The sequence below is a fragment of the Scyliorhinus canicula genome, chromosome 1 (assembly GCF_902713615.1).
Source record: "Scyliorhinus canicula chromosome 1, sScyCan1.1, whole genome shotgun sequence".
Taxonomy (NCBI): Eukaryota; Metazoa; Chordata; class Chondrichthyes; order Carcharhiniformes; family Scyliorhinidae; genus Scyliorhinus; species Scyliorhinus canicula.
Genome location: NC_052146.1, coordinates 133,083,865 through 133,105,015, shown reverse-complemented (window position 1 = coordinate 133,105,015; position 21,151 = coordinate 133,083,865). Strand labels below are relative to the sequence as shown.

The 21,151-nt window shown below is 46.5% G+C and overlaps 1 protein-coding gene across 1 annotated transcript in view; it reads right to left on the bottom strand.

Moving 5' to 3' along the window:
• The window catches only part of cap1 (CAP, adenylate cyclase-associated protein 1 (yeast)), a 72,018-nt gene that overhangs the window by 6,969 nt on the left and 43,898 nt on the right, over positions 1-21,151 (bottom strand). Inside the window, exons 8-11 of the mRNA XM_038800268.1 lie at positions 20,423-20,588; positions 19,408-19,580; positions 9,979-10,102; positions 1,248-1,330 (exon numbers count right to left, since the gene is read on the bottom strand). Coding sequence (XP_038656196.1) covers positions 1,248-1,330; positions 9,979-10,102; positions 19,408-19,580; positions 20,423-20,588 — 546 coding nt within the window. The remainder of the gene's footprint in view (positions 1-1,247; positions 1,331-9,978; positions 10,103-19,407; positions 19,581-20,422; positions 20,589-21,151) is intronic.

Below are 21,151 nucleotides of genomic sequence, written 5' to 3'. Positions count from 1 at the left end.
GGATGGGGCAGATATGGGGTAGTGACAGGTGCATTAGAGGGGAGGTTGGTGGCACTGGCGAGCGTATATGACCCCAACTGGGACGTTGCGGGGTTTGTGAAGACGGGGTGCCATCCGGATACATACGAGTTGATAGTTTTTGGGGGGGGGGGGGGGGGGCGGAGGAGAAAGAGGAGAGAGACTGGAATGTGGCGCTGGAGCTGAAGATCGCTGATCCAGTCAGGGGAGGGGGGAGACAAAGGCTGGGCCACGAGGGAGATGTGAACCTGTGGAGGTTCTTGCCTCCGACCAAACGGTGCTTTTCTCCCCGATACACAAGGTGTATTCGAGGATCGACTTTTGCGGTGGGAAAGATGCTATTGGCTGGGGTTAAGAGGTAGGAGTACTCCACAATCGTGATTTTGGATCACACTCCGCATTGGATGGATATGGTTTTTTGAGAAAAGACAAGAGACCGGGGTGGAGGATAGCACTGTTGTTTCACAACTCCAGGGTCCCGGGTTTGATTCTATGACTGAGCGGAATCTGCATGTGTTTCCTCCGGGTGCTCCAGTTTCCTTCCACAAGTCCCGAAAGACTTGCTGTTGGGTGATTTGGACATTCTGAATTCTCCCTCTGTGTACTCGAACAGGTGCCGGAATGTGGCAGAGGGGATTTTCATATCAACTTCACTGCAGTGTTAATGTAAGCCTACTTATGACAATAATAAAGATTATTGATTATTAGAATGAATGTGGGATGTTAGTGGACCAGACCTTCTGTGATAAGATTGTGAAGGTGATTGAGGAGTATGTGGGGTTTAATTGCACAGGGGAGGTCTCGCGGTCGGGGATTTGGGAGGGGGGAGGCAATCTCGTTCAAGGCTAAGGTGGATAGGGAGAGAGGGAGGAACGCCGAAGACTGATAGGAGATTTTAAGAGATGGATGGGAGGTACGTGGGGGACCTAGACCTGGGTCTCCACACAGAGTGGCCCAGGGCCGGGATCGAACCCTGGTCCCTGACACCATGAGGCAGCAGTGCTAACCACTGTGCCGCCCCCAATTGCGACTGATGTTGTAGAAGTGCAATTCATTTTAAGCCCAAGGCCTACGTTTCTGCCTCTGTTACAGGACCGAATTAAGTTGCCTACTGCTGAAAACTGTAAATCTGCTGTTTCCTCAAATGTCCATTTCCAGTGTTAAAAGCTAAAGCTGTTATATCTTTGAGCAGGACGCTCAGTTATTTTCTCCTCCCCTGCTTCAATTACCTGAATTTTCACATCCCTGGAATTTATGATCTCCACAATTCCAACAACATCTTCAAAAACTAGACCCATTTTCTTACAGTTATCTGTAAAACAAAAAGCAACAGATGTGTCAGGCTATAGAAATCCGCACCTTACAAATACCATGAAATCTCATTAGCATTTGCATTTAGTAAGCCTTCGCCAAGAGGCTCACACAATCTGGCCAGGACTTCATTTTTCTCCAAACATTAATTATATAACTGATTCAATTAATAAAGCCCTGCAGATTAAGACCAATTGTAGCGCCACTTCAGATGCTTTGGCTAAATTCTGCTAATTCACCAAGGCAAGGGTTGAACCGTAAAAATTCCTCACATGCACGGCTGAATTCTCATTGGACAAGTGTACTATAGTGCAAGGGAGGTCCTTCTGACACTAAGGTGACTGTTTTGAAATGTTAGCATACTTCAAGTTAGTGTTTTGATTGGATGTAAACTGCAGTAACGTGGTTGAGTGGCCCAGGGACAGAAGTAAAGATACAAGAAAGTATGTTTTTTTATTATTTAAATTACATGCAAGCTTTTCATTTGATCAGATTAAATTTGAAAATAAATATTCAAAATGTAACAAATTGAGACAAACTTACTACAAAATTGTTTCAATGTTGAAAATAACCAGTTGGTATTTTTGCATACACTACATTTCATTGAGACCAGGCACACCCCTTAGGTTGGGATCTTCTGATTTGGAAGGTGCTCAGGGACAAGAGGGTCAGACTGCAGCTGAAGCAGGTAAAGAGACCCAGAGGACAGGAGTGTCAGCCACTGCAGCTGTCCAACAGATCTGATATTCTTTCAGCTCATTTGGATGAGAATGGAGGCACAGGGTAGATGAGCTGACTGGCTGGCACTGCGGTACTGGAAGCCATTCAAGTTTCCTTTTGTGGGGGGGGGGGGGGGGAAAGGAAGAGAGCACACTAAGGAAGCTAGTGGCAGTCTGGGACAGTCATGTATGGAGCATTGATAATATCCTCTGTAGCAACAAACGAGAGCCCAGGTGGCTATGTTACCTGCCCAGGTGTTAGGAGTGGAAAGGAACTTTCAGTGGGAGGGTGAGGATCCAGTGGTTGTGGTCCATGTAGGTACCAACAATATCGGCAGGATGAAGAAAGGGGTTCTGCATAGTCAGCCTGAAAAGTTAGGCACCAAATTAAACAGAACCGTAAAAAGGTAATACTATCTGGATTATTAACTGAACCGTATGCAAATTGGCATAGGACAAATAAGATTACAGAAATGAAAACGTGGCTCAAAGACTGGTGTGAGAGACGTGGGTTCCGGTTTGTGGGGCACTGGCACCAGTATTGGGGAAAGTGGGATCTGTACCGTTGGGACAGTTGATACCTGAACTTTGCTAGGTCGTAGTGAGTCACATAACTAGGGAAGAGAGGGTTTTAAACTGAATAGTGGGGGCAAAGGGTCAAATTTGGGAAGATGTGGTAAACCAAAGAGCAGAAATAGGGCAGAAGAGAAAGGTACCAATGTGGGAAATGATAAACAGACCATGACTGGAAGGAATGGAGTACACAAATTGGACAGTGATTAAAAAAAACTAAAGGCTCAGTATCTAAAGACTTGTAGCATTCAAAACAAAAAGGTGAACTTAATAGTGCAAACAGAAATGAATAAGGATGATCTGATAGCCATTACAGAGACATGGCTGCAGGATGACAAATTTATACCCGAATATTGAAGGGTACATGACAATTTAGGACGACAGGAAGTTAGGAAAAGGTGGAGAAGGTTAACTAATAATGGTATTAGCAAATGGATAGGGATGACCTATGCTCAGGAAACCGCGATGTAGAAACGGTTGGGTTGAGATGACAAAATGATAAAGGCAGGACGTCACTTGTGGAACTGGTGTAGAAGCCCCTAATTGTAACTATATGGTAGGTCAGAGTATAAAAGTATAAAGTATAGCAATAACCATAGGGGATTTTAATCTACATGTAGACTGAAAAAAAAATCAGATGGTCAAAGTTAGCATAGACAAAGAGTTCATATAATGTTTTTGGAGTGATTCATAGAACAGCACATTTGGAAATCAACCAGAGGGCAGGATATACTAGATCTTGTATTGTGTGATTCACTGATAACCTCAATGAAGGCAGCCCGCTGTTGCGGCAATCGTAGCAGGATTGAATTTTACATTCAGTTTGAGGAAGAGCCATATATTTTAAACTTAAATAAGGTAAATTATGTGAGCATGAACGTGTAGTGAGTTAAAGTGAACTGGCAAATGACCTTGTGATAGGTCAAGAGGTTCAGTGATGGGCAATTAAAGGATATTTCAAAATACACAGAATAGATGCATTTCAATGATAAAGAAAAATTCCAAGAGTAGGCTCACCATCCGTGGTTAACTAAAAAAGTTAAAGACAGTTTCAAACTTTAAAAAAAAAGCATATAATCTCGCAAAGACAGATAGCAGGTCAGAGAATGGAAAAGAACAGCAGAGAATGGGAAAGAACAGCAAAGAATGGCACAAAGTCAAACTTTAAAAAAAAAAGCATATAATCTCACAAAGACAGATAGCAGGTCAGAGAATGGGCAAGGACAGCAGAGAATGGGAAAGAACAGCAAAGAATGGCACAAAGATTGAGGGGGGGAAATTAGAGTACAAGAGAAAGTTAGATGGTAATACAAAGACAGAAAAAACGTTTTCATAGATATTTGAACAAGAGTTAAGAAATGGAGTACTGGACCTATAGAAATTGTGTCTGGGTAATTGAAAATGCAAAGTAGGTCTATGGCAGACAAAACAAACAGGTATTTTGCATCAGTTGTCACTATAGAGGGCACTCTACAGGACAGGTGGTAGCATTGTGGTATTGTCACGGTGAGTAATCCAGAGACCCAAGATAATACTCTGGTCACCTGGGTTCAATTTTCACCATGGCTGACAGCAAAACTTAAATTTGGGTGGCGCAGTGGTTAGCACTGCTGCCTCAGCACCAGGACCCAGTTCATTTCCGGCCTTGCGTGACTGCCCGTGTGGAGTTTGAATGTTCTCTCAGTGTCTACATGGGTTCCCTCTGGATACCCTAGTTTCTCCTCACAGTTCAAAGATGTGCAGGTTAGGTTGATTGGTCATGATAAATTGCCCTTAGTGTCCAAAGGTCTGGTGGGGTTACGGGGATAGGGCAGCAAATTGGTCCTAGGTAATGTGCTTTAAGAGAGTTCTGCAGACACAATGGGTTGAATGGCCTCTTTCTGCACTGAATGAACTCTATGATTGTGCAAGTAACATCCCAGAAATAGCAGGAAATGGGAGGGAGGAACTCAGGAAACCTACATCACCAGGGAAACAGTACGGAGCATAGAATCCCAACAGTGTCAGGAGGCCATTTGCCCCATCGAGTCTGCACGGACCCACTAAAGAGCACCCTACCTAGGCCCACACAACAGCCTATCTCTGTAACCCAGTAACCCCACCTAACCCGTTGGCCACCAAGGGAAAATTTAGCATGGCCAATCCACCTAACCTGCACATCTTTGGGCTGTGGGAGGAAACCGGAGCACCCGGAGGAAACCCACGCAGACAAGGGGAGAATGTGAAACTCCACACAGACGGTCACCCAAGGCAGGAATTGAAACTAGGTCCCTGGCACTGAGGCAGCAGTGCTAGTCACTGTGCCGCCAGCAAGGGCTGTGGGCTTACAAACCCCGGAGTCCAGATGGACTTCACCATAAGGTTGTTTAAAAAAAAAAATATAGCTTATGGGATAATTGATGCATTAGTTTTAATTTTCCAAAATTCAATGAAGGATCCAATAGTTCAGAAAAATTGCAAAAATCTCCTTTATTCAAAAAGGAAGGGAGATTGAAAACAGGAAACTACAGGACAGTTAATCTAACATCTGCAATAGGGAACATGTTGGAAGCTATTACAGGGGATGTACTAAACTTCAAGGCAATCAGGTAGCATCTGCATGGTTTTGTGAAAGGGAAATCAATTTATTGGAGATCATTGAAGGAGTTACATGTGCTTTGGATTTACTATACATAGATTTCCAGAAGGCACTTGATAAGGTGCCACATCAAAAGGTCACTGTGGAAAATAAAAGTTCATGGTTTGGTGGGCAAGGCTAGTTAACAGGAAGCTATGGCATAAGTGGGTCTTTTTCTAGTTGGCAGCATGTAACTAGTGGTGTGCCACAGGGATCAGTGCAGAGGTGTCAACTTTTTACAATTTATCGAAATGACTTGGATGACAGGACTGACGCCAGAAAAAGATTAACAAAACCTTCAAGGCCTTCTACAAGAGCTGTACACCTCAAAGCCCCCAAGGGGGGAGTCTGGGATGAAACGGTTCCTTCATGGACTAGACATTCCAATCGTGGGGGTGGGCAGAAAACGAGGCTTGGAAGCACCACTAGCACTGGGAGAGATCATGGACAGCATTAGCTCCATGCAGGCGGGGAAGGCGCCGGGACCAGACGGATTCCCGGCAGACTTCTACAAAAAATTCACGACAGCGCTGGCCCCGCACCTGCGGGAGATGTTCACAGACTCGCTAGCTAGGGGCACATTGCCACCCATGCTAGCACAGGCCTCAATCTCGCTGATACCCAAGAAAGACAAAGACCCAACAGAATGTGGGTCATACAGACCCATCTCACTGCTGAACGCAGACACCAAAAGGCTAGAAGACTGTGTACCTGAGGTGGTCACAGAGGACCAGACGGGCTTCGTTAAAGGTAAACAGCTTACCTCGAACATCAGGCGCCTGCTGAACGTGATAATGACCCCCGCCAGGGAGAGAACACAAGAGGTGATCGTCTCCCTAGACGCAGAAAAGGCCTTCGACAGAGTCGAATGGAAATACCTCAGAGGTACTGGAGCGGCTCGGGCTTGGAACAGGGTTCACCTCCTGGGTAAAGCTCCTATACAACGCTCCCATGGCGAGCGTACGGACCAACAATACCAACTCCCAATACTTCCAAATGCACAGGTGCACCAGACAAGGATGCCCACTGTCCCTGCTGCTGTTCGCACTAGGGATCGAACCACTAGCAATCACGCTCAGAGCAGCAAAAAGCTGGAGGGGGATCTGAAGGGGAGGCAGAGAGCACAGAGTCTCACTCCATGCAGATGACCTGCTCCTTTACATTTTGGACCCACAGAGCAGCATGGACGGAATCATTGCACTCCTGAAGAAAAAAAAAAAAGAGTTTGGAGCCTTCTCGGGCTACAAACTCAACATGAGCAAAAGCGAGATCTTCCCAGTACACCCGCAAGTGGGGGGGGGGGGGGGGGGGGGGGGGGGGGGCAGCACGAAAGGGGCTGCCGTTTAAACAAGCCCGACACAAATTCCGCTACCTGAGGATCCAAATAGCCCATGACTGGAAAGGGATCCACAAATGGAACCTCACCAGTCTGACGGAGGAAGTAAAAGAGGACCTGCAAAGATGGAACACACTCCCACTCTCCCTTGCGTATGGGGGTGGGGGGGGAGAATGCTAGGATCCCAAAGAAGGTCCTACAAAAAACAAAATCCAGGGGGGGCTAGCCCTCCCAAACCTACAATTCTACCCCTGGGCAGCGACGGCCGAGCGAACAAGGGGATGCATTAAGGAGCCAGAGGCCGAGTGGGTGCGCACGGAGGAGGCCTCCTGTGTGGGGACCTCCCTCCGGGCCCTCACCACGGCAGCACTCCCTTCCCCACCCAAAAAACACTCCAGCAGCCCGGCGGTGATAGCCACCCTCCAATCCTGGAACCAACTGCGGCAGCAATTTGGCCTGACCAAAATGTCGGACAAAGCTCCCATCTGCAACAACCATAGGTTCACACCAGCACTGACTGACGCCACCTTCAAAAGGTGGGGGCAGGACAGAGGGACACTGACAGTCAGGGACCAATACACGGACGGCAGGATCGCAACACTGGACGAACTGAGAGAGAAATTTCAGCTAGCCAGTGGGAACGAGCTAAGGTATCTGCAGCTTAAAAACTTCCTACAAAAAGGAGACAAGGACGTACCCACAACCGCCGCGACAGACACTACTGGAAGAACTACTGGACACAAGCATACTAGACAAAGGAAACTGTAGTGACATGTATGACCGACTGATAGAAAGGGCCGACACCGTACTGGACGCAACAAGAAAGAAATAGGAGGATGACCTGGGGATTGAGATAGGGTGGGGACTCTGGAACGAAGCACTGCATAGGGTCAACTCCACCGCCACGTGCGCAAGGCTCAGCCTGACGCAGCTAAAAGTTGTACGTAGAGCCCACTTAACAAGAACCCGTATGAGTAGGTTCTTCCCGGAGGTGGAGGATAGATGCGAACGGTGCCAAGTAGGCCCGGCCAACCACATCCACATGTTCTGGTCTTGCCCCAGACTTGTGGAGTACTGGACAGCCTTCTTTGAGGCAATGTCCAAAGTGGTGGGGGTGAGGGTGGAGCCATGCCCGAAAGTGGCGGTCTTCGGGGTCTCGGACCAACCAGATCTATTCCTGGGGAGGAGGGCGGACGCCCTTGCCTTTGGCTGGCGGTCAGCAGCACCACCCAGAGCTGCAGACTGGATGTCCAACCTCTCGGAATCTCTCCAAATGGAGAAAATCAAATTCGCCATCAGAGGGTCTGAAGACGGCTTCCATAGAACGCGGGAGCCATTCACGCGACTGTTCCGGGACCTGTTTGTGGCCAACGAGCAAGAGGAAGAATAGCCAGGTAGTCAAAAATCAGGGGAAAGTAGCCAAGGCATGAAAGGGAGAGATAGACCGGGAGGGTGGGGGAGGGGGGGGGGGGGGGGGGGGGGGGAAAGACAGCTAAACCTGAGGAAAGAAAGGTGAACCACAGGGGGGGGGGGGGGGGGGGGAGACAGCTAAACCTGAGGAAAGAAAGGCAAACCGTGGAGGGGGGGCAGGGGGAAACAAGAGAGGAGAACCAGCGAGATGGGGGGGGGGGGAGGGGGGGAAGAGAGCGAAATGGGAGCCGGAAGGAAGGCACGGGATACCAAAACGGGCATGACATCTCCAGGAGCGGGGAACGAGGAAAATAAATACAGAGGACGGGAGGAGCAGCAGAAGCGGAGGCAAGCGCGAGGCGGCAGCGAGATACGTCCGGGAGAAGCAGGCGACAACAACACGAAACACAGCCAAGTATCGCACACTGTAATTATCTCCCCGGCACCCAAATGTATATTTGCCTCCCCAATCCCCCCCCCCCCCCCCCCCCCCCCCCCCCCCCCCCCCCCACAAACAGTCGCCTACTTACGTGGTGTAAATAATTTTGGCAGGTGTACAGAGCTGCCGCTGTCGAGCTGGTGCACAATACCCTACCAGTTATTCTATTTTATTTTTTATTGGTTTTTTTTTGACTATGTACTATTTTCTTCTCTTTGTTGTTATGTTGGGGTGTATATATGTTTTTTATCTTGTGTACATAACAGTAATTATACCTTGTTCAAAAACCCAATAAAAAAATTTATTAAAAAAAATGAAAGGACTGACGGTATGGTTGCTAAATTTGCTGCCGGCAAAAATAGATAGGAAAGTAAATTGTGGAGGGCGTAAGGAGGCCACAAAAGGACGTAGATAGGTTAAGCGAGTGGACAAATCTTAAAAATTAAGTATAATGTGGGTAAATGGGAAATTATCTATTTTGGCAGGAAATATTAAAAAGTTTATTATCTAACTGGGGAGATATTGCAGAGGTTGGGTATCCTACTGCATGAATCATAAAAGGCAAATGTGTACAGCAAATAATGAGGAATGTTAATAGAATGTTTTTTTGAGGGAAATAGATTACAAAAGTAGGGAGGTCATGTTTCAGTTGTACAGGGCAACATCTGGAGTACTTTGTACAATACTGGTCATTAGAAGCAGCTCAGAGAAGGTTTGCTACACTAACACAAGAATGCAGCAGGTTGTCTTATGAGGGAAGATTGGAAAGTTAGGCTTGTATCCTCTGGACTTTTGAAGAGTAAGAGGCAACTTAATGAAACCTTTAAGATCCTGAGGGTCTTGACACGGTGAATGTGGAAAGAGTGTTTCCTGTTGTAGGAAAATCTAGAACTAGACGTCACTGTTTAAAACAGTTTAAAACATTTAAGACAGATGAGAACCTTTTTCTCGGAGGGTCATGAGTCTTTGGAATTCTCTTCCTCAGAAGGCGGTGGGAACAGTCTTTGACCATTTTTGTGACATAAGTAGATAGATTCTTGATTAACAAGGAGGTGGAAGGTTATCGAGGTTGACAGGAATGTGGGGTTGTCAGATCAGCCATGATCTTACTGAATGGAAGAGCAGGCACAAAGGGCTGAGTGGCCTACTAATTCGTATGAATGAAGTGAATGAGACTGCCGTCATGGTTTAGTCAATAAATTTACTTGCCTGATAAAAAGGAAAGTATATCAAGCCATGCGAATTTTGATTTTTATTTTTTTATTTCCTTTCAGTTACAAAGCCAGAGCGGAGTGTGGACAGCTCAAACTTCTAATCCAGTTCCTTAACTGCTCCGAAACCAATTCAAATTGAATCCAATTCATGGTGCCCACAAGAGAAATACCAGATCCAGGCATTACACTGGACCTCACACTCACCTTAGCCAAAAGGCTGAGAAGCGATCACCAGGAATTTTGTGATCTTGGAGCTGGAGCAGTCCAATTATTGGGAAAAATCTTTTGTAAAAGGATTAAATTAATCTTAAACGGTCAAACCTTTGTTAATTTCTGCTTACCAACTGTGATAGAATTGATCTTGCCTTTGACATTAAGTGTGCTATGTGCACATTTGTACACATATACAACCTGCTTCAACTCTGTGTCCTGAATCACCAAGTTATTGACATTCTCATGGTTTTCCTGCAAGTAGAGAACAAGTTAATTATTTTTTTAAATAACTAAAAAGATAGTGTGGGATTAATTTGAAAGCAATCCCATGTATTGAAGGATGCTTGTTTATTCATTCAATAAGCTAATTATTCATGAATGCTAGTTAAATTGCTGGTCAACTGTGTTCAATTAAAGTAATCATGCAATGTGAAAAATTGAAAACACGTTTGCAAAATGCAGAGCTCATATTTACCAGAAGATCCCAATTCCTCCCTTTACCACACCACCAAGAATTATCCACAAATGGTGTCAGTTTTAAGAAAAAAAACTAACATTGCCGTGTTTCTTTTTCCCTCCATTACAGCTAGCTCCATACTGTACCCTCTGGCACTTCATCTAAGTGGCCATTATTCAAATGAAGTCTTAAGTGATTATTATGAGCGCATCACCGTTAGCACAGTGGGGGCAGTGGTTAACACTGTTGCCTCACAGCGCCGAGGACCCAGGTTCGATCCCAGCCCACTGTTCATGTGGAGTTGTACATTCTCCCAGTGCCTGCATGGGTCTCACCCCCACAACCCAAAAAGATGTGCAGGGTAGGTGGATTGGCCATGCTAAATTGCCCCATAATAGGAAAAAAAAATTGGAAAAAAAGAACAAGCGCATGGTTGAATTGGATCATATATAGTCACCAGCCAATGAATCTTGATAACCGGGCACTTGAGTCCTGATCAATTTTCCACTTGATCTTAATAACCCCTGTCGCCCTAGCTCAGATAAGTGAACTCATCAGGAATTGGAGCTTTTGGGTTACTTTTAAATTCACCCATTTCAGCCCATCTACTGCCTCATTCATGCCACTGTCACCTCAGGTTCAATTGCTCCAATAATCTATTCACTAGTACCCAGGCCTCCACAAATGTCAATGTCTGCAAAACTCTGTTGCAGTCCACCTTGCAGCAAGTGTCATTTGCCCATTACTTTTGTCTGTGCTGACCATCGCACCCCCACCCCCCCAAAAGTTATTTCCCCTCTATATACAAGCGTTTATAACCTTGTTACACCCTCCCAAACTCCTCTTTCAGACATCCACAGATATACAGGTACTGTGGTCACATGGATGGCTATTAGAACCATAGAATTCCTACTATGCAGGAGGCCATTCGGCCCATAGAGTTTGCACCGATGCTCTGAAAGAGCATTCCACCCAGGCTCATTCCCCCACCCCAGCAACCCCACCTAACTTGCACATCTTTGGACTGTGGGAAGAAACTGGAGCACCTAGAGGAAACCCACGCAGACATGGGGAGAACGTGCAAACTCCACAGTCACCCAAGGTTAGAATTGAACCCGGGTCCCTGCTGCTGTGAGGCAGCGGTGCTAATCAATGTACCACCGTGCCACAATTGCTATTGAGGAGCAATACTGATAACCTTTCCCTAACGGAGTTCAGGGGTGCCAATGCCAAGCATTGCCTGTTCCAGCTGAAATTAGCTATCCAAATGAATACCAGGAATTGAACCAAAGATTGTCTTGGATATACGGCATAAGGCACATTTGGCAATACTTGTACTCACTATATCAGTAGTGCCAACCTCTTCAGCAACATGGCACACTTCAATGAGATATGGAATTCCACGGTACACCCACTTTTTCAGCTGAATCGATTGCTCAAACGCTCACAAATGTAGAACATAGAACAGTACAGCACAGAACAGGCCCTTCGGCCCTCGATGTTGTGCCGAGCAATGATCACCCCACTCAAACCCACGTATCCACCCTATACCCGTAACCCAAGAACCCCCCCTTAACCTTACTTTTTTTAGGACACTACAGGCAATTTAGCATGGCCAATCCACCTAACCCGCACATCTTTGGACTGTGGGAGGAAACCGGAGCACCCGGAGGAAACCCACGGAGGAAACCACGGGGAGGACGTGCAGACTCAGCACAGACAGTGACCCAGCCGGGAATCGAAACTGGGACCTGGGACTCTGGAGCTGTGAAGCATTTATGCTAACCACCATGCTACCGTGCTGCCCTACACCATATACCTACACCACTTGTACCACAGCAGTTCAAGAAGACAGCTCATGATCACCTTTCAGACATAATTAGGGATGGACAATAAATGCTGGCTTTACCAACAGTAGTCACATGTTGGCCAAGAATGAAAATTAGAAAAAGCAAAAACCACAAAAACATTCACCCTCCGGTCATGTATGCTTCATTAATTCGAAAATGTAATGGCTCGGAGTTTGCATCCATATGTTTGTGTGTGTGCGCTTTTTAGTGGATGCTATGCCAATTACAGTTAACAGTTACAGACTCGGGGCAGCACGGTGGCGGAGTGGTTAGCACTGCTGCCTCATGGCGCTGAGGACCCGGGTTCGATCCTGGCCCTGGGTCACTGTCTGTGTGGAGTTTGCACACTCTCCTCTTTCTCTCTTCCACCCCCGTGTCTGTGGGAGTCTCATCTCCACAACCCAAAAAGATGTGCAGGGTAGACAAATTGGCCATGCTAAATTGCCCCTTAATTGGGAAAAAAATAATTGGCCACAAAATTTATTTAAAAAAAGTTAGTCTCACTTCTCCACTCTGGTTATATTTAATAGTGAAGTTTTTTTTCTTTTATGCTGAGCTATGACACAGTTATGATTCAATTGCTACCACCCTCATCTGAGTCAGAACAAACAAACCAATTCTAAAATTAAGATCATTCAATTCCTCACTTGCGATCTTGCAAGGTTGACATGTCAGGATTTTTGAGAGGCATTGAAAATACACGTCTGTCCAGACTTGCCACATCCTGCACCGTCCCCTAAAGAACACGCAACTGAAAGGCTGCTTTTCGCCTTCGGCATGGCAGCAATGTTTACAGCAGAAAACTGGGATAAGGGCCGCTGAAATGTGAGGCAAAGATTGCACATGGTTCCCAGAGTGCAAACACAGGCTCATACTGGGACTTGAATGACTCAAATTGACAAAGGCAATGTCATTTATTTCCCCCAAGCTTTACAATACTTCATAATTTCACACAATCTGTGTGACACATTTCTCATGTAAAGAAGATTGTAGTCGATGGGCTGAACAGGACTGTGCAACTGACTGGGAGTCAGGGGAAAGTAGTGGCCTGAAGGTTTGGGATTATATGGACAGGAACCAATCGATTGCACCATTAGTGTTTAAAAACTGGTGGTATGCTGCACACAGAATATCGGAGCCAAATCTCCAAGTGAAATCAGAATTTGTAGTTTGCTCTAGGAGTACATCTGGAACACAATGATCACAATTTAATTAGAATAGATATAAAAACTGAAGAGAGGAGAAAATGGTCAACCATAAATGAACTTGACTTCCAGTGAAATCCAGAGGATTTGTGCTGAGGGGACACAGGAGAGGTGGCTCTCTTCCTGGAAGTTTGAATTTGGCACTTTCCCCCCCAAAATAGGCTAAGTTTGTGCCCCCCCCCCCTCCCCCCACTTGTGCCCAGAAACAATTCTGGGGGCCGAAAAGACGACAGGATCAGCGAGAGCCTGGAAAGGAAGGATGAGGCGATGACGAGCACACGGCGTGCGACGGAGTTTGTGGGATCAAACAGGCCAAGGTGCTGCCAGACTATCCCCCGGGTGAACCTCCGAACGCAGGAGCTAAAGCAGAGGCGCCACGCCATCAAGTGGAGATGATGGTAACGATGAAGGCAGCAGTCATGGATGCCCTGGCCCCCTTCAAGATAGCGCTGGAAAAGACGGCGCAATGACTGGAGGCACAGGAAACAACAATCAGAGAGCTGGAGAAGGCAGCAACTGATCAGATTGTCTCATTGGAGTCAGGGGTGGCAAGGTTCGTGGCGATCCAGTATGCTGAAAAGGTCAAGGACCAGGAGACCGGGCCGGAACGCCAGAATCTCCACACTGTGGGCCTACCGAAGGGTATCAAAGCCAGAGCCACATGGCTCATGTGGCTCAGATGCTGGGGAAACTGGCCGGGGTTTTGGGGGGGGGGGGGGGGGGGGGGGGGGGGGGGCAACGTCCTTCAAACACCCATTAGTAGAGAGCCCACAGGTCACTCTGGCTGAAGCCCAAAACGGGGAAGCAGCTCCGGGCCATCAACGCATTGCAGGGAGACGGGGAGAAGATCCTGAATTGGGCAAGGCACACACGGTCCTGTAAGTGGGAGGGACACTATCCGTATACACCAGGGCATTGGGGCAAACCTGGCTAAACGCCAGGCTGTATTCAACACAGCCAAGGAACCCCTATACAAGAGCAAGCTGCAGTTTGGGTTCCTGTACCCAGTCAAGCGAAGCATTACTTCACTGCACCGGCTGATGTGGACGAATTTGTGCACAGGCAAGGGCTGGGAAGGGAGCAGCAACAGCGCTGAATACAAACTTTAAAAAAAAAAAGGAAAATTGCACGGGATAGAACTGCCTCGTTTCTGATCTGCTGTGAATCCCAAGTAGTAGGGGCTGAAAGTGGTGAGGTGCAGAAACATGTGGGGGTGGGGAAGAAGGCACTGTGTAGGGGAAGATAAAGATCGCTCAGGGAGGGGAATCACACTAGTGAGCAAACTAGCACAGGGAAGTACAGGAGGAGATGGGAGGGAACAACAGGGGAGTGGCAGAGAAACTCTGGAGGGAGAAAGGGAGTAGATAAGCCCAAAGGACGAACCAAGGGATTTGGCAAGGGGGGTGAAAAGAGTGACACGCTGGCTACGACAGAGCTCACATAGCAACAGAAACAAGTATACCTTCATGGCGACAAAGACAGTCACGGAATCAGAGAGATGGTCTGTCATGGTTAGTGGTGTGCTGGGATACCGGTGGTCCTCGTAAACGCGTACACGACGTGGCATTCAGAAAGAACGGCGTGCCTCCGTCAGACAACTTGGATGTTCAAGCACCCAGGGGAGAAGGAGTTCTCCTTCTCCCAGGTCCACAGGGTCTATATCAGGATCGACTTCTTCGTAGCAGGGAAAGCGGTGCTTCCAGGAATAGTAGAAGCAGAGTACTCCGCCCATGCCCTCCTTGCTAACAAGGCATTCTATGAACAGATCTCACAAGCCATATTACATTAGTCTCACCCTCCACGTTCTGGGAGACGTTGAAGGCGGTGATCAAAGGAGAAAGTATCACGTACAAAGCGCACAGGGACAGGAAGGAGAGCGGCCAGACAATAGCTAGTCGACTCCATACTAGAAGTGGACCAGTGATACTCCTCAGCCTTGACGGTCGAACTACTGGTGGAGAGGAAAAAGCTAAAAACTGACCTGCTCTCCATAGGGGAATCAGTACACCAGCTCACCAGACATGGGGGACCGTTTACCACCATGGAGAGAAAGCCAGCCGCCTGCTAGCCCACCAGCGGAGTAAGCAGGCAGCCATGAGGGAAATAGCCCAGGTAAAATACTGCAGCGGCAAGCTCGTCGCAGCACCAGAGCAGAGTAATGAAGCCTTTGCAACCTTCTAACAGGAGCTGTAGACCTCTGAGCCCCAGAGGGGGGGCTCAAAGATGAAGCAGTTTATTGAGGTACTGGACATGCCGGTTGTTCGCGGAAGAAATTGCTATATATGTGTCATAGAATTGATATAAGTAATAACAAAGATGTCTCAAGTATTATAGCAGAATAGGTCAAGGGAAAAAACAATAGGCAAGGGGTTAAAATGTTGAACCTTAAAAGAAAAGTCACCTGCACTTGGGATAATTCAAACCTACAGAGCAGGACGACAAGAATGGGGACCCATGTCACAGAAACCATGGCTCCAGCCTGTCTGCAAGATATTCATTGTCCAGCCCAGAGCAGGAAATAAAAACACATTAACACCCCATCAAGGAGTTCAGGTTAAGGGAAATATGTTGAACAGAATCCAGGAGATTGTAAAGAAGCATTGTATTAGTTGTTGATTAGTTGATCGTTTTCCCATTAAAGGGTCCAGAAAATATGCATACTGATCACCTTGTATTGTTCCGAATGAATTGATGAAGTCAATGCCTACTTGTAACTTTAAATATATATGCATGTAACTCTGAATATGATCAGAGCTGACTTTTCTGAGCTATAGGTAGCAGCAGAATTTGCCTCTCCTGAGTGCACACAGCAATTCCGAATAAACCAATCTTTTACAACTCCACGTTGTGTAAAAAAGATTCGAGTATTTCTTCCCTCCAACACCGGTCTTGGGGAAGATAGGGGACAGGGCCTGGAAGCACCTTTAGAACGGAGGGAAGTCATGGAGAGCATTAACTCCATGCAGGCGGGGAAGACGCTCGAGCTGGACAGATTCTCGACATCTATAAAACCTTCACGCCAGCACTGGCCCCGCATTTGCGGGAGATGTTCGCTGACTCACTGGCGAGGGGAGCCCATCACCAATGTTGGCACAGGCCTCAATAATTGCTGATTCCCAAATTAGACAAAGACCCGATGGAGTGCGGGTCCTACAGACCCATCTCACTCCTCAACACAGACGCTAGGATCCTGGCGAAGGCCCTGGAAAGGCGGCTGGGTGGTACATGACAGAGGTAGTCGCGGAAGATCGAATGGGCTTAGTCAAGGGCAGGCAACTAACAGGAAATACCATGCGCCTGCTGAAGGTGATTATGACCCCATCTGTGGAGAGAACATCAGAAATTATGAATCATCTCCTTGTACGTTGAAACAGCCTTCGGCAAGGTCAAATGAAGTACCTCTTCAGCTACTCAAACGGTGTGGGTTTAGGTCAGGGTTCACCTCCTGGATGGAACTACTGTATATCGCTCCTATGGCAAGCGCACAGACAAACACCACCAGCTCTGGATACTTTCGACTGCACAGAGGCACGAGGTGTGGATGCTCGCTATGCTCACTGCTGCTCGTCTTGGCGATCAAGCGACTGGTGATTGCCCTTATAGCGGCAAAAGGGGTGGAGAGGAATCCAAAAGGGAGACAGAAAGCATAGAGTCTCACTCTATGCAGATGACCTGCACTCCTACATCTCTACCCCCTGGCCTGCCTGGAAGGAACAATTAAACTCCTGGAAGAATTTGGAGCATTCTCCGGTTACAAACTTAACCTGACTAAGAGCAAAATCATCCCTGTGAATCAGCAGGGGGAAGGGCAAAGCTGGGTGGGCTGCTGTTCAAACTGTCCCAGACAACATTTTGCTACCTGGGGATCCAAATAGCCCATGACTGGACACGGATCAATAAGTGGAACCCAATGAGTCTGGTGGAGGAAGTTAAAAAGGACCTGTAGAGGTGGGGCTCAAGCTGAGCATGCTGCCCACGTTCCTTTTTCTTCTTAAATTTAAAGTAGCCAATTATTTTCCTTTTTCCAATTAAGGGGCCAATCCACCTAACCAGCACATCTTTGGGCTGTGGGGTGAAACCCATGCAGACATGGGGAGAATGTGCAAGCTCCACATGGACAGTGACCCGGAGCCGAAATTTAAACCCGGGTCCTCATCGCCACAGTCCCAGTGCTAACCAGTGGGCCACATGCCACCCTCACATTCCTCATTCTGTTCCGATTTTTCTTGATCTACATTCCCAAAGGCCTTTTTCAACACAGTTGAAATTATGATGTTTTTGTGTACAGGAGGAATGTGGGAGGCCTGGTCATCCCAAACCTCCAGTTTACCACTGGGTGGCCACCGCAGAAAGAGTACACCTTGATTGATTGATATTTGTCACATGTATCGAAGTTCGGTGAAAAGTATTTTTCTGCGGCCAAGAGAACGTACACAGTAGACAAAAATAATTGACAAAACATTGACAAATGGTAAATCAACAAATAGTGAATGGTTACAGTGCAGAACAAGAGCCAAACAAAGCAAATACATGAGCAAGAGCAGCATAGAGCGTCGTGAAGAGTGTTCTTACAGGGAACAGATCAGTCCGAGGGAGAGCCGTTGAGGAGTCAAGTAACTGTGGGGAAGAAGCTGTTCCTAACGAGAATATGAATGAGTGCATTCTTTCTGGAGGTGGAGGACAAATGCGAATAGTGCCATGGAGGCCCAGTCAATCACACCCACAGACTTGTAGGGTACTGGATGTCCTTCTTTCAGGCCATGTCCAGGATTGTGGGAGTGAGGGTGGAGCCATGCCCGCTAGGGCGGTCTTTGGGCTATCAGAGCAACCAGAGCTCTTCGTGGGAGTGAGGTGATGCCATATCCTTCGCCTCCCTGATTGCCCACCGAAGACTCCTGCTCAGCTGGCCTTCAGCAGCACCATCCAAGGCTGCAGACTGGCTGTCTGACCTGGTGGAATTTCGGAGGCTGGAGGACATGAAGTTCGCCATCCATGTATGGGAAGAAGGCTTTACAAGACGTGGAAGCCATTCACCAACTTATTTCAAGACGTGTCGTGGCCAGCAACCAATAAAATGGGGGTGGGAGAAAGATACATACAGAACAAGTCACCAAAGAAAGAAAAAGGAGGGGAGGGATGAATACACCCAAGAGAAACATGAGAGACAGGCAGAATGATGGGAAACTACTAGAGATCTGTTTGCTGTCAAATTAATGCCTGAACTACAATGTACAGAAATCACTGTAAAGACGTATTTTGGACAAGTCTGGAAATGTAAAATTTGCAAAAGAAACATTTTAAATGTATTTGTGGGGGGGGGGGGGGGGGGGGGGGGTTGACGACAGTTGTCAGTTGGAACTTCTTTTGCTGATGTGTGTTGGTTTGTTTGGCCCTGTGAACTTGTAACATAAAATGTTAAAAGCTCATTAAAAATATTTCAAAAATACAATAAAGGACCTTTACTGAGGCTATTAAAATTCAAGCAGTCTACATATCTTACAAAAGATGCAAATCAGACTGCACAAACCAAGGAGAATGGTGATTGGATGCATAGGTTAAGCATTAGGTAGCCTGGGGGGGGGGGGGGAAGAGAGAGAAGAGAGGAGAGGAGAGAAACAGGAGAAAAAAAAAGAGCGAGAAAAGAGAGCGAGAGAACAGGTTGGCCAGAGTGTGGTTGTTTTTCCTCAATTTACCTACCATCAATGTCACAGCAAGAGGAGTGGTGTCATTTGACAATATTAACTAGCCCCAAGATGCCTCAGGCCTGTCGTTTCACAGCAGAAAACATGGAACAGGTAGGAATTGTTGGCATTTTACCACCTTTACTTTGTACAGAGTATTGCATGCGACAGCAAGCGTCACAAACCAGCATTTTAAACAGCCTATCATTTTCTCAGCCGGGGCTTGATGTCTGCCCCACAGCCATGGTTGCAGCACACTGGTTGAAATCCACTGCACTAGGTCATCAGGGATGCTTTTCAAATCTTTCTAAAATCATACAGCCTATTATCCAAGAAAAGATGACTTAGTCTAACTTTGACTCACCACTCTCCATTTCTTCCCTTCCAATTCCAACATTGGTGGCTCTTTCTTGGCTGCAGGCTTTGGTGATGAAGTAGCTGCTTTGAATGGCTTTGGACCAATGTGGACAGGAGCATTTGTGTTTCTTAATGCTGGGTTCTTATGAGTTTTACTGCTATCTGACACGTGCTTCAGTTCTGAATGAACAAGGAGATGCTTACAGATTAATCCAAGACAGGTTTTCTTGACATCGTCACTAATCTCCAGCCATATGCAACTTAATTCGATTTGTGGGATAGCACTCTACCAAGAAGTGTTCAAACTCAGTCTTTGTAGGCCATGTTTGTGCAATCGGTTTTCAAGTTCTCTAGATAATGCAGATAATCATCTTAATTTAGGTTTGATCTATTGAATAAGGCCAGAGCATTAAAACACCCTTCCCTGAATATCATGGTTACAGGATATTCAACTAATTGATGGGCCAGTCCGCCTGGGCTACAGAGAGACAGTGGTTTGCAATTCAGGCACACTGCTCTACCACATGCAGCATCTTCATACCAACTTTGGACTCTCTGCTGGTGTGCTTTTTCTTAGTTCACACTCATTTCAAACAGAAATCCAAGTGAAAGCACATTAGCTCATTCATTCTCCATTTACGTTTGTTCAAGTGGATTACAATTTCAGAACAACTCTCACAATGTTAACTCTACAAACATTTTCAAATATGCACCATCATTAATGGACCAACAGAATCTGCGACCTTACCGCTTCTCTCCTCAATGTTACAGTTTAGGCCCATGTTACTTCTCTTAAAGCTAATGGATAGCACCACACTTTACTATGTTAAAGTATATGAGCTCACCAATTACCAAAAGTATGCTTCTCTCTCAAAGGAAAGCAGTGAAGTTAATATATATTTGTGCAATCTATTTTGCTTATGTTCCAACTGCTAGTAATTTAGATATTTCTGAATTCTGTGGTCCATTTATACCAGGATAATGTCAAATTAGGTACCAAAAACAGGCAATGTATTACTTACTACTTCCAACTGTTGCTCCCTTGTTAAGGTCATCAAATAGAGCTGCTCGTGAACAAGAAGTGTTTGAGTGACAGGTTTCTGCACGTGGTGGTGGTGGTCCAGGTGGAGGAGGAGGGGCAGCTCCTCCCGATGAAGGTGGTGCAGAAGATGTTGCAGCTTTAGGTCCCTTGAAAGAAAATTGGGGGGGCTGAAAATTAAACTGATGAAGTGCATCCTTATGAATACTATTATGAGATGGAAAATGTTCAACATCACAAAAGGTCCAAGTATCAATTTTAGCAATCCACTGCACTAAAGTGGGAAGCCCCTTCCATCAGGGTCAAAACAAGAGAAAATCCAATAAATAAATTTAGAGTATCCAATTACATTTTTTCCCCCAAAGGGCAAATTAGATTGGCCAATCCACCTAACCACATCTAGGAGTTGTGGGGATGAAACCCACGCAGACATGGAATGTGCAATTTCTACACAGACAGTGACCTAGGGCCGGGATTGAACTCTGGTCCTCCGCATCGTAGGCAGCAGTGCAATTAAAAATTGACTACTCACTATTTCAGACCTCTCCAAATCATAAAGTGCAGACATATGCATTAAGATCTTGTAATTACATATTGGTTCAAGGCAAGATGTGGCTTTACTCCCGTCCCTCAAGTTTTACAACTTAGACACAGTGGATGGCAGCTTTGGGAGGGTTGGGAGAATACAGAGTTTCTTTACTGCCAAAACAAT